The sequence below is a fragment of the Scyliorhinus canicula genome, chromosome 8 (genome assembly GCF_902713615.1).
Source record: "Scyliorhinus canicula chromosome 8, sScyCan1.1, whole genome shotgun sequence".
NCBI classification, from domain to species: Eukaryota; Metazoa; Chordata; class Chondrichthyes; order Carcharhiniformes; family Scyliorhinidae; genus Scyliorhinus; species Scyliorhinus canicula.
The window spans coordinates 163787131-163801377 of NC_052153.1; the positions used below are offsets into that span (position 1 = coordinate 163787131).

General features: G+C 44.2%; 1 protein-coding gene across 3 annotated transcripts in view; it reads left to right on the plus strand.

Moving 5' to 3' along the window:
- The window catches only part of LOC119970654 (interleukin-6 receptor subunit beta), a 116850-nt gene that overhangs the window by 88421 nt on the left and 14182 nt on the right, over positions 1 to 14247 (plus strand). For all 3 annotated transcript variants that reach the window (XM_038805620.1, XM_038805619.1, XM_038805621.1), the window contains 3 exons: positions 4700 to 4785; positions 10114 to 10333; positions 10434 to 10616. In XM_038805620.1, coding sequence (XP_038661548.1) covers positions 4700 to 4785; positions 10114 to 10333; positions 10434 to 10616 — 489 coding nt within the window. The remainder of the gene's footprint in view (positions 1 to 4699; positions 4786 to 10113; positions 10334 to 10433; positions 10617 to 14247) is intronic.

Sequence of the window (14247 nt, forward strand, 5' to 3'; positions counted from 1 at the left end):
ATGCTGCCGAAATTGCCTCCATATCTTCAGCGTGGCCACCGCCACCGGACTACCCGAGTATTTCCCTGGGGCAAACAGCAGCACATTGATTGTCCAGCTTGTCAAATGCGAGAAGGTTCTCACCCGTTTCACCGGTCCCCCCAACTCTCGCTCATTCCACGTTACCATTCGGATTGGGGGGTCTCTCACTGTCCACCCCCGGTCATGACCATTACCCCTGGTCCTGCCCACAAACTGGACCCAGCCCTATCCGTTGTCATCTTCAGCCAGCTACACCACCCCCTTCCCAGCAACCCTAACTACTTCCTCTCAAAAGACGTCTCTCTGCATTCTCCACATCCTCCCCATTCTCACCTCCCACGCCCATCAAATCATTCCACACCAGCTCGGCCGCCCATGGTCCCTCACCCCACCTCGCTCCCATTCACTAGCTGACAAGTTTGCAAGGTGAGCCCGCCAGAGCCCCCTCCCCCCACATACCAACTACAAACCCCCCCCAACACACAGCCCTTCGAAACAACCAAACATGATAAGCCCCGAACAAAAGGGGGAGAAACCCTAACACATTATCCCAACGTTCCCAAACCATCCCCTATCGACCACCACATAAGAACTAGGAGCAGGACTAGGCCACCTGGCCCCTCGAGCCTGCTCCGCCATTCACCGAGATCATGGCTGATCTTTTGTGGACTCAACTCCACTTTCCGGCCCGAACACCATAACCCTTAATCCCTTTATTCTTCAAAAAACTATCTATCTTTAAAAACATTTAATGAAGGAGCCTCAACTGCTTCACTGGGCAAGGAATTCCATAGATTCACATCCCTTTGGGTGAAGAAGTTCCTCCTAAACTCAGTCCTAAATCTACTTCCCCTTATTTTGAGGCTATGCCCCCTAGTTCTACTTTCACCCGCCAATGGAAACAACCTGCCCGCATCTATCCTATCTATTCCCTTCATAATTTTATACGCTTCTATAAGATCCCCCCTCATCCTTCTAAGTTCCAACGAGTACAATCCCAGTCTACTCAATCGCTCCTCGTAATCCAACCCCTTCAACTCTGGGATTAACCTAGTGAATCTCCTCGGCACACCCTCCAGCACCGGTATGTCCTTTCTCGGGTAAGGAGACCAAAACTGAACACAATACTCCAGATGTGGCCTCCTGCCATGTCTTAAACCTTCGATTAACTTATTAAAAATGAAAGAAAAAATAAATAAATAAATTAGACAAAGAAAAGAAAGACTACTTACCAGTCACTTACCAGGGTTAAAAAGCACCTCCTCCCCACCCAGCTTCAACTTCCCACCTAGCTTCAAATTCCCAAACTCACTCTTAGCTGTGTCTCACTCTGGCTGTGTCTTCTCTGGCTCACTGGGAGAACACATACAAAAACAAAGCCCAAACTCAGTTCAGTCCCAATCCTTCAGGCCTCACGAACGCCTCCACCTTCTCAAAGTACCAGTCCTTGGAGTTATGCGTAATTCTCAACTTTGCCGAGTAGACCACACCGAACCGCACATTACTCCTGTAAAGTGTTTCCTTCACCCTGTTAAAACCGCCCGCCGTCTTGCCAGCTCCATTGTGACATCCTGGTATGTACGAATACCCCTGCCCATCTCGCCTCTTGATTATGTTTGGTCCATCTCAGCACCTTCTCCTTCACCTGATAGCTGTGAAAATAGACGATCACAGCTCTTGGTAGCTCATTTGTCTCTGGCTTCAGCCGGAGCGACCAATGAGCCCTATCCAGCTCAAAGAAGGAGGGATCCTCCTCCTCCCCCAACAACCTGGCGAACATCTCCAAAAAATACTCCGTCGGCTTTCGGCTCTCCAACCCCTTAGGCAGTCCCATGATTATATATTCAAGAGGCGGCTAGATATCGCACTTGGGGAGAATGGGATCAAAGACTATGGGGAGAAAGCAGGATTAGGCTACTGTGTTGGATAATCAGCCATGATCATGATAAATGGCGGAGCAGGCGTGAAGGGCCAAAAGGCCTCCTCCTGCTCCTATAAAGAACAAAGAAAAGTACAGCACAGGAACAGGCCCTTCGGCCCTCCATGCCCGTACCGACCATGCTGCCCGACTAAACTACAATCTTCTACACTTCCTGGGTCCGTATCCCTCTATTCCCATCCTATTCATGTATTTACCAAGATGCCCCTTAAATGTCACTATCGTCCCTGCTTCCACCACCTCTTCCGGCAGCGAGTTCTAGGCACCCACTACCCTCTGTGTAAAAACACTTGCCTCATACATCTACTCTAAACCTTGCCCCTCACACCTTAAACCTATGCCCCCGAGTAATTGACCCCTCTACCCTGGGGAAAAGCCTCTGACGATCCACTCTGTCTATGCCCCTCATAATTTTGTAGACCTCTATCAGGTCGCCCCTTAACCTCCATCGTTCCAGTGAGAACAAACCGAGTGTATTCAACCACTCCTCATAGCTAATGCCCTCCATACCAGGCAACATCCTGGTAAATCTCTTCTGCACCCTCTCTAAATCCTCCACATCCTTCTGGTAGTGTGGCAACCAGAATTGAACACCATACTCCAAGTGTGGCCTAACTAAGGTTCTATGCAGCTGCAACATGACTTGCCAATTCTTATACTCAATGCCCCGGCCAATGAAGGCAAGCATGCCGTATGCATTCTAGACTGCCTTCTCCATCTGTGTTGCCCCTTTCAGTAACCTGTGGACCTGTACACCTAGATCCCTCTGACTTTCAATACTCTTTAGAGTTCTACATTCACTGTATATTCCCTACCTGCATTAGACCTTCCAAAATGCATTACCTCACATTTGTCCGGATTAAACTCCATCTGCCATCTCTCCGCCCAAGTCTCCAAACAATCTAAATTCTTCTGTATCCTCTGACAGTCCTCATCGCTATCCACAATTCCACCAACCTTTGTGTCGTCTGCAAACTTACTAATCAGACCAGTTACATTTTCCTCCAAATCATTTATATATACTACAAACAGCAAAGGTCCCAGCACTGATCCCTGCGGAATACCACTAGTCACAGCCCTCCAATTAGAAAAGCACCCTTCCATTGCTACTCTCGGCCTTCTATGTATCTATCTATGTATTCTATCTTCAATGTATCTATGTATCCGCAGATTCTGCGATCGTGACCTGTTCTCAAGGTCCTTCACTTTGGCTCTCAGCCCTTTATTATTCTCCTCTCCCTTCCACAGTTCCTCTCGCATCAAGGCGAGCTGGTCGCTGTGCCGCGACAATACCTCCTCCACCCCCTCAAGACCTCCTTGCTCCCCCACTGCTGTTGTCTTTTCAAGAGCCTCCATTATCGGGGCCAATATATCGTCCACCAACTGTTACAGTGTTCCCATCATCCCCTTCCCATGTTGCTCAAAACGCTTGCCAAACTGCCACTCAAACTCCACCGCCATCACCTCGGCCAGCATGGTCACCGTAATGAGCGCAGCCCCAACCAGCGAGCTTGCTCCCCTCTGTCTTCCTCCCACAGTTCTCCACACCAAACCCGAGCTCTCAGGCAGACTTGCACTCATTCCTTTTCATCCCGTATTCTTCCATTGGGTTTCGACATCCTTGAATTACCACAACTTTTCTGAAGGCCGATTGTATAAAATTTCCCCCAAATCTGGGTGAAATGGGTCAAAAAAACAAAATATCTAGCAGGAGCCACCCAACGTGCGACCTCCACCTACATGTCAATGCAGGAGGGAGTGAATGTTGAAGATGCTGGATGGGGTGTCCTGGATGATGCCGAGTTTATTGGGTGTTTTTGGAACAGTATACATTCAGGAAAGTGGAGAGTGTGCCAATGCACTCTTGACTTGTACTTTGTAGATGGAGGCCAGGCGTTGGGAGTCCGGAGGCGAGTTACTTACCACAGAATTCCCAGCCACTGACTTGCTCTTGTAGCCACAGTATTTATATGGCAGGTCCAGTTTAGATTCCAGTCAATGGTAACCCCTACCAGGATGTTGTAGTGGGGGTTTCAACAATGGAAATACCATTGAAGGTCATGGGGAGATGGTTGGATTCTCTCTGGCTGGAGATGGTCATTGACTGGCACTTGTGTGCACAAATGTCACTTGCCACTAAGGAGCCCAAGCCTGCATGTTATCCAAGCTGCAGCGGTTCAAAGCAGCAGCTCACCACCTTCTCAAGGACAATTAGGGATGGGGTACAAATGCTGGCCTGGCCAGCGATGTCCAAATCAAGAAAGAATTTTAGAAATATATAGTGTAAGGGTTTGAAAGCTTGCTTTGTGTGCCAGACTATCATATAAAGGGCAGCTAACTTATTTCTTGGACTTCACCTTTTCTTCTATTTTAATTTGAAATGGTAACAAGCTTTCCAATATTGAGGAAGTCCAGACACAAATATAATGACAACAGAATTTTATATTTTATCAAGTCATCAATCAAAATCTAAATCAAATGCACCTTTGCATTTTTAATTGAAAGAGAAGGTTGATAGTTAAAGTCATCACTGATTATCCCTGTTAAAAATGCAAGAGGAATTGTCACTGGCTACATTCACATCGGATCACCATCTGTATATCATTCTTTTCTACCAAAATAAGTCTAATCAAAAACATTCCTGAGCAGCACAGAAGACTCAAAACAGATGACTGGGAGTGTAGGATTACTTTCACAGAGTATGGTTGAAAAACACTTATTGTTTCTGCTTTATCACAGAGCTTATAGACATGCCACTGATACATACACCAGTGACTGAACTATTGCACAATGATGGGAAACGCATTATTACGATACAATGGGAGGTATGTGTACTAATTTTAATGCTTCTGACCAGGGGCAGCACTATTTTATTATTGCATGCATGTTCTTATTAACTGAAGACCATGTTATTAGACCAGCTAACTAAATGCAACATATGTGGGAATAAATATTAACAAACAATGTATTCCACAAAGATTTTAATGAACAGGTATGGATAAATAGTGTTACAATCCCCACAGAGACCGATAACCTTTTGAAAGATTTCAGTTCCCGGGTTCGATTCCCAGCTTGGGTCACTGTCTGTGCGGAGTCTGCACGTTCTCCCAGTGTCTGCTTGGGTTTCCTCCGGGTGCTCCGGCTTCCTCCCACAAGTCCCGAAAGACATGCTGTTTGGTGAATTGGACATTCTGAATTGTAAGCCTACTTGTGACACTAATAAAGATTATTATTATTATTTTTAAATGTGAAAAACAAATTAATGTGGGCACTGGAATCTGCAACAGAATTAGAAAATACTGGACAATCTCAACAGGTCTTAAAGCATCTGTCGACTCAAAATGTTATCTCTCTTCTCACTCCTCAGATGCTGTCAGACCTGAGATTGTCCAGTAATTTCTGTTTTGTGTCAAATGTTTAGACTCTTAGGGTAACAAACAAATTAAAAGTAGCATTGACTAAATAATATTTCACTACTATTCACTACTTCAACTTATACTCTACACTACAGGAAAGTTTCCTCATTTAACTTTTTAAATGACTGAAAATTTGCACACCCTCCCATCCCCCCCCCCCCCCCCCCCACCCCACCCCCATCCCCACTTTACTCTCTCCATTAAGTAGACATTTTATTATCCAGGAAGTAGTCCAAAGCTATTGTCAGTTCTCAATGATTTGCTTCCTTTTTTCTTTTCCACTAAGATAACCTCTGATCACCAAACTGATTTCCTAGGTGAGCGTGAGTTTCTTGTGTCTTTGTGATGTCACCCTGAAGATTCCTCCCCTAACCAAAGCTAGGTGAATCTTTCAGCCTCTCATTTAAATCATCATGAATTATCTCTCTTCAGTGAAAGCACAGGTCCCAACTTCATTTAGCCTGATGAACAATAAAGTCTTGCTGCTTTTGTCTCTCTGCTTTCTCTCTCTCTCTGATTCTTAGAGTGCCCTGTTTCTGACATGTTCCATGATATCTTAGAAAAACCATGTAAGCTGATCCTACAATAACTTTCTGTTGACTATTCCTTCCTGAAGCCCAGTCCCATGATGCTGTGAATTGTATGGGCCTTGTATCCAGGAAGAAATGGTAATTAGTATCCTTTAAATCCGAAATTCTATTCTATCTTGAAATTAAATAGATAGTTTAACTTTAAATCTGTTTGTAAAATCTTGATTTTCCGAACACCTACCTGTGAGACATGGCAACCAATACTTTACTCAGAGTCAGCACAAATAGTCTTGCTATTGTCTACAGGTGTTGATATCTTGCACTTTTCTCCCCAATAAGAAAACCAGTGTCCCCCTTTAACCCAAGCTTGTTGTTGGGCAGGATTCACAGCAGGTCACATGAGCCCCTTCGTTCCTCCCCTTTACCCAAAATTAAAGGAGCAATCCCAAAACATAAAAACCTTATAAACAACAATAGTGAAGCAGAGGAGAGGAAGTGGGTGCTTGTCAATCTGGGCAAGATGAACAAATACAGAAAGACCCCATAAACAGCAATGTGATAATGACCAGATAATCTGATTTTATTTCTTACAAATGTTTTTTGAGGTATAAATATTGGCCTGGATATGAGTGATAACCTCCTTGCTTTTCTTTGAAATATTGCCATGGGATGTTTTACATCCACCTAAAGGACAGATGGGGCCACACTTCTTATCCAAAAGATGGCATCCCCGGAGGAGCAATAGACATAGAAACAGGAACAGGAGTAAACTATTTAGCTCCTCAAACTATCCCACCATTGAACTAAATCATGGTCAATCAGCCACTTAACTCCATACATCCACCTTTGCCTAGAGTCCTTAATACGTTTGATGAACAAAATCGTATCAATATCAGTTTTAAAATTGAACTAGCATCAATTGCCATTTGTAGACGAGAGTTCTAAATTTCTACGGCTCTGTGTGCAGATGTTTTCTAATTTCACTCCTGAAATTTAGGCTAGTCTCCTGAATCCCGAATCAGCAGCAATAGTTTCTATCTACTGTTACGATCCCTGTAGAGAGCAACAATTTTTAAAAATAGGTTGAATTCATAGAGATCGACTCAAAGGAATCTCACAGGTTTTCAAATTTTAAGACTTTTACTGTAACAAACTAAAATCAACATTGACTAAACATTTCTTAATTGCCAACTAATACATGAAACTATAGAATAAATATCCCTTAATTAGATTCTTAACATGACCCATTTCTCCACACCACATTTATACATTATGCCACACTCACTGTTAAATTATACTGCACTCACTGCTGAATTTGGACACGATTGAACCAAAACATTTCAAGTGTCATTTTGGGCAGGGTGTTTGCCGCCGGCTTTTTGGGTGAGGTCCAGAGTCACACTTGTCATTTTTTTGAGAAGCTTCTAGTATGATTCAACGGCCTTGTCCCGACATCAAGTCAGTTACGATGCGGCCATTGAATCACACCCATAGTCTTCACTGCAACAATTTCAAAGTTACTTGCAGCTTCCATGGGCACACATCTCCCCATTTCACTGAGTCATAAATCAAAATTCATTTCCCTCTGTCTTCTGAGTCCCTGAAACAAGTAGCCAGGCCCACTCTCGCGATTCCTTCCCTGGGCCTCATCAGGACAAATCTTCCAGTGTCCTTAAATCTATGCAGGCTCCTTCTCTTTAGCAAGAAGATAAGCCCCCACAAACATTTTGCCTGGTAGGTAACAGAGAATATCCTTTTTCTTGCTGTCCACAATGGCCACTGTTTTCTTCTCTCTCTGGGCTGAATTATACGAGACTCCAAGGTCCCTGCACCCACATTGCCTGAGCGCAATACCAGCACTGACCACCTCTCCTGCTGGTGCTATTGGTACTGGAGAGAGCGGCTGGCAGTTTTCTGAGGTGGGATTTTCTGTCTCTGAGAAGTGAAAAGCCCATGTCCAGGCATAGCTGCCTGTTCTTCATCCATTGATTCTCCCCATTTCATTCATTCATTTCATTCATGATCTGATGGAGGCCTTAACTTCCCTTTGCTGCCTGTCCCTCGTAACCTTTGACACCTGACTGAAGATCAAAGATGTGTCTAGTTCAGCCTCAAATATATGTAATGACACAGTCTCCACTGCTGTCTGTGGAAAAGAATCCCAAGGACTAATGATTGTCTGAGAGAAGACATTCCTCCTCATTTCCATCTTGAGCGGAGCACCACGTAAACTGTTTCCCCTAGTACTAGATTCCCCTTTGCAACGAATCAGTATCCACCCTGATAAGCCCCCTTTGAATTGTCTCCATTCTTCTAAATTCCAATGAGTACAGGCCTAACCTACTCGCCCTTTCCTCATCATACAACCCCAGGCATTAGCTTAGTGAAATAAAAGCAAAATACGGCACGGTGGCACAGTGGCTAGGGGCAGCACGGTGGCACAGTGGTTATCACTGCTGCCTGACAGCCTCACGATCCCAGGTTCAATTCTGGCCTCGGGTGACTGTGTGGAGTTTGCACTTTCTTATCGTGCCTGCGTGGGTTTTCTCCGGGTGCTCCGGTTTCTTCCCACAGTCCAAAGATGTGCAGGTTAGGGGGATTGCCCCTTAATGTACAAAAGGCTAGGTCAGGTTACTGGGTTACGGGGATAGGATGGAAGCCTGGGCTTAAGTAGGGTGCTCTTTCCAAGGGCCGGTGCAGACTCAATGGGCCGAATGGCCTCCTTCTGTAAATTCTATGATTCGATGATACTGCGGATGCTGGAGTCGCTTACCACTTCAAGTCAGCATCCTGTTCTAATGCTCGCACCTCCAAACTTGGCTTGCTGCAGTGCGCAGGTGAAACCCAACTCAAACTGAAGAAGCATCTCACCTTCTGATTAGGCATGTTACAGTCTCAGGACTTAACACTGAGTTCAACAACTTTAGACTGTGATCTTTCTCTCCTATCTGTCTTTGAAACATCAGCAAATCTGGCTACAATGCAATGGATCTCTTCCTCTGAGTCATAAATGTAGATTACAAATCATTGAGGTCCCAGCACTGGGTCTTGTGGGACTCCACAATTAGTTGGCGAACCTTAAATTACTCAATTATGCCAACTCTCTGTTTCCTGTTAGTCAGCCAATCCTCTAGCTGTGCTAATATATTATCCCAATACCCATCTTATTAATGTATTTTGGAAAACCAAGTACACTACATTTACTGGTTTCCATTTATGCACTCTGCTCATTACATCCTCAAAGAACTCTGATAGATTTATCAAACAAAATTTTCCTCTCATAAAACCATGTTGACTACCTCATAATATTATGATTTTGTAATGTTCTGCTAATACATTCATAATAATGGATTCTAATGCTTTTCCAATGACAGATGTTTGACTCTAGTCTGTAGTTTTCTGCCTCCCTCCTTTCTTGAATAGTGGTGTTACAATTGCGGTTTCGTATCCGCTGTGCCCTGTCCAGAATCCAGGTGATTTTGGAGCACCACCCTCGAGGGTTGTCAGCTCTCAAAAGCCGGAATTGGCATCAGGCTCCGGCACCACGCACTGCGGTGAAAAGCCTCGGCTCCAGGCTCACACTCCAGGGGAGGGTTCTGGTGTTGGTTGGAGTAGTGTATGGGATCTGTCACTCAGGTACACTTCCAGAAGCTTTCCAGGACATCACTCCCGCCAATGTCTCCTGGAATATGTCCATCCAGAGTTGGCAAACCTATTACCCTATTAGTATCTTAAATTCCCATGAATATCCTAAACTTTGATTTAAGTAGAGTTCTGTATACCAAGGACACATTTTGTGTTCTTTAATTGGTAATACTTTTCCACATTTGTGACAAGTGAAATTAATAGCTTCCACATTATCGGAATGTAAAAAAAGAAACTAAGATAAGTTTGAAAGTTTAAGAATTAAAACATGGACTGCAGCAGTTCAAGGCAGCAGCTCGCCACCAGCTTCTCAAGGGCAATTAGGTATCAGCAATCAATAAATAAACAGTATCAACCACGTTTGTTGGCTCTGGATGTTCGGCATTGTGCCTTGTGCGTATGCTGTGATAATCTTACCCCAACAGGAGATTTCTGTTTGCCTCACTCTTTTCTCCCCAGGCCACTAAAGGGGCTTGTGTAATTGTTACTTCTTAAGGTGTGATGTTCATTTTGTTCCAGAAACTCCTGTCGATCTTTTTCATTAAGAGGGTTTTCTTTCCAGAATCCAGTGACAGCCATCAATGCAACTGTACGTGGATACAGCATCAGTATCGCAAGGATACTTGCAAACAAAATTAATGTCAACCAATCATTTGACACAGTCAACAAAGAGTGTACCTTCATCCTTTCACAAGGACCTTTCAAATTCCGAGTGAAAGCTTTCAATTCAGCCGGGTCTTCACCTGCAAATGAAATAGCAATCCCACCTTTTAATCAGCTGAGTAAGTGTAATTTTATTTGCATTTAATTAATCTCACTCTGAAAAATTACGGCAAATGTCTGAGTTTTGCACTCAAAATGTAATGTTTCAATTTAATGCAGATTTAAACAATAAGATAAATGCCACTCCACATGGAAACAACAGTATTTTAATTAGCTGGAACTCAGAATGGAATAAGTTGACAAAAGGTTATATTGTCGATTGGGGCCCTGTCATTGGGAACGAAACACATATTGAGCACTCAGAAAAAATAAAGAAACAATCTCAGACTTACAATCTGAAAGGTATGTTTTTGCTTTCCATTCTTGCTCTTTCATTAACACAATTATCATTCTGGTGTAGAAAGGTTAAACATCTTTTCGAATCATTACATGGGATCGATTTTTCTTAATTGACTTTACAGCCGTGCTTATCAAAGTTGGAGGTAACTATGCGTAACTGTGTGTAATTGGAGGGAATTAAACTTTATATTGTACAACACAAATAAAATGAAATGAAAATTGCTTATTGTCACGAGTAGGCTTCGAATGAAGTTACTGTGAAAAGCCCCTAGTCGCCACATTCCGGCACCTGTTTGGGGAGGCTGGAATGGGAATTGAACCATGCTGCTGGCCTGCCTTGGTCTGCTTTCAAAGCCAGCTCTTTAGCCCTGTGCTAATCCAGCCCCAGAATAAAACAAGTTTCTTGCCGGTTGCAGGAGTTGTTTGGTGCAATACACTGCTCTGAACACGTGGCTCAATCTCAAAGAATTTTGTCTTGCCTCAATAGGACATTATTGTTCCACATTTGTTTCTCCCACGCCAATGAAGGCACATTAAGTAACCAGGCAAAACTGAGTAACATAATTTAGAAGTTTGGCTTCATGACAATGAGAATACAGATTAAGACTGCCTAAGATTAAGGATTAGCAGCCTGAACACAGACACAACCAACCAGCTTTGTAATTGAATTGAATGAAAATCGCTTATTGTCACAAGTAGGCTTCAAATGAAGTTACTGTGAAAAGCCCCTAGTCGCCACATTCCGGCACCTGTTCGGGAAGGCTGGTGCAGGAATTGAACTGTGCTGCTGGCCTGCTTTGGTCTGCTTTCAAAACCAGCGATTTAGCCCTGTGCTAAACCAACCCCCAGTTCAATTTTTGAATTGATTCAAAAATCATATCCCTTATTCCACGATGCTGAAATATGCAGATAACGGGACAATATGTTCCCGAGAACCTGGGACAGCATAAAACCATTGTGTCCTGATGACACAGAATCATAGAATCTTACAGTGCAGAAGGAGGCCATTCAGCCCATCGAGTCTGCACCTACCCTTCGAATGAGCTACACATTTGCACTCCCCCCTTCCACCCTGCCCTATCGCTGTAGCCCCTTAACCTAACCTGCACATCCCTGGACACTAAGGGCAATTTAACATGGCCAATCCACCTACACATCCGTGGACTGGTGCGAGGAAACCGGAGCATCCGGAGGAGACCCACGCAGACACGGGGGAAACGTGCAAACCCGACACAGACACTGGAGCTGTGAGGCAGCAATGCTAACCACTGTGCCGCCCGAATAATGAATAACTCGCCTTACACCATGAATAACCCCGCTGTTTGTCTTCGTAAAGTTGACATTGGATCTTTTACATCCACCCGAGAGGGCAGATGGTGTAAGAGGTACAGAGACCAGACAATACATTTCAGACAAGAAGACACTTGATTTTATTCGTTCTTGGGATGTGGGTGTCACTGGCTAGGCCAATCACTAATTGCCCTTGGACTGAGCGGCATGCTAGGCCTTTTCAGTGGTAGGGCAGTTAAGAGTCAACCACAAGTAGTATCAGCACAGTATGGTCAGCAACAAACGTTATTCTTAACAAAATAAGACAGTCAGTATTCTGGTTCATAAACAGAAAATGCTGGACAATCTCAGCAGGTCTGACAGCATCTGTGGAGAGAGAACAAAGCTAATGTCTGAGAGTCTGGATGACTCTTTGTCAAAGCTTACTGGTTCTTGCTTCCCACTGGCTCCACCAGCTACCAAAGGCTTGTTGTGACTTCTGCTCTTTGTTTCCATGTCTTTTTCAGATCTGCACAACAAATCTCTTCAAGTGAGTTATTTCATTCTCTGTAGCAAGGGCTCTTCGTCTGTTCTGATATTGTGGTGGTTATTCCACTTTTCCAAAGGTCATGGTCCCGTGGTCAGAACCTGAACAGGAGAGACTTCCAGTGACTGGGTGTGCTGAGCAGTCACACATCAGGTGGCTCTCCGCCAAAAGACAAGATAATAGGCACTTTTTTCCAAATTTAGCCCATAAAAACTAGACCTAAACATCCCCTTGTTCCAAGCACAGAACAGGGCAAACTCCACCTCCATTTGCATGCGCAAGTGGAAGTGGTGCAAGGCTAAGCCACATGCAATTGAAAGTGGTACACAGAGCACACCTAACCAGAACCCGAGTGAGCAGGTTCTTCCCGGAGGTGGAGGACAGGTGTGAATAATGCCAGGGAAGCCTAGCCAACCATACCCACAACAGCAGCACCAGCCAAAGTTACGGACTGGCTGGCAGACCTGTCGGACTTTCTCCACCTGGTTTCCCCCCACAAGTCCTGAACGGCGGGCTGTTAGGTCATTTGGACATTCTGAATTCTCTCTCTGTGTCCTCGAACAGGCGGCGGAATGTGGCGAATAGGGGCTTTTCACAGTAACTTCATTGCAGTGTTAATGTAAGCCTACTTGTGACAATAAAGATTATTTTTTAAAGAAACAATTTTGCCACCCGAGGGTCAGAGCATGGCTTCCACGAAACTTGGAGGCCATTCACCAAGTTTTTTGAAGCCAACTGCCAATACAACAAGGGGAGATTTGGGTGGGGGGGGGTGGTGGGTTACACAGAAGCCAAAAAACACCAAGAAGCAGTTAGAGAGAATGGCGGAGGGAAGCCAGGGAGAGAGGAGACGGGGTTGGGGACGGCCAGAATAGACCACGGAGGGCCAAGAATAAGGCCACAAAGAACAAGACCCCAAAGAAACATCTAAAGCATGGGGGAGGATATTAATCAACAGGGTGGAAGAAGGGAAGGGGGGAAAGAACTGTACATATATGTAAATAGATGATCACCACCTTTTATAAAATATGTAATCCAATAAAATATCTTAAAATAAAAAACAGGGGTGCGTGGGGCGCTAAGAAGTTGGGGTTATGGGGGTCCAATTCCAATGTTGAACCCTTGTACATTGTATCTGATCCACATACCTTTGTTTATTGTTCAGTGTACAAAATGAAAAACTTCAATAAAAACATTTTTTAAAAAAGAACCCAACCTCAACACTTATACAGCCCAGCATGAACGTTTTCCTGTATAACCATTTGCCAAATTTGATCATTAATATCCTCGTTGAGTTATAGTTCCAAAGTCCATTGATCGATACATTTCAAAGCAAATCATTTGATCACAACTTATAACATAGTTCAGACATCTGTCCCTACTTTCCTTCTCCTATTCACAATTCATACCAGTAATTCTTGTTACAGTGTGTCACAGGCAGTACACATCTAAAATTAACCCTTCGTCTACCAAGTGCTCATACAAAATACAAAGAAGTAGACATTGCTTACAATGGAACTTCTGTTTAAAGTGTTAACCTAAAAGCGGCACCTTCAATACCGCATTTGAGTGTCAGCTTAGCATAATGTGCTCAGGCCCTTGAAGTGTATCTTGAACCCACAGTCTTCTGACCTAGAGGTGAGAAAGTCCTTTAATGGGCCTCAGCTAATACTAAACTGCGAATCATAGAATCCCTACAGTGCATAAGGAGGCCATTTGGCCCATCGAGTCTGCACCGACCCTCTGAAAGACCACTCTACCTAAGCCCATTCCCCCACCGTATCCCCGTAACCCCACCTAACCTGTACATCCCTAGAC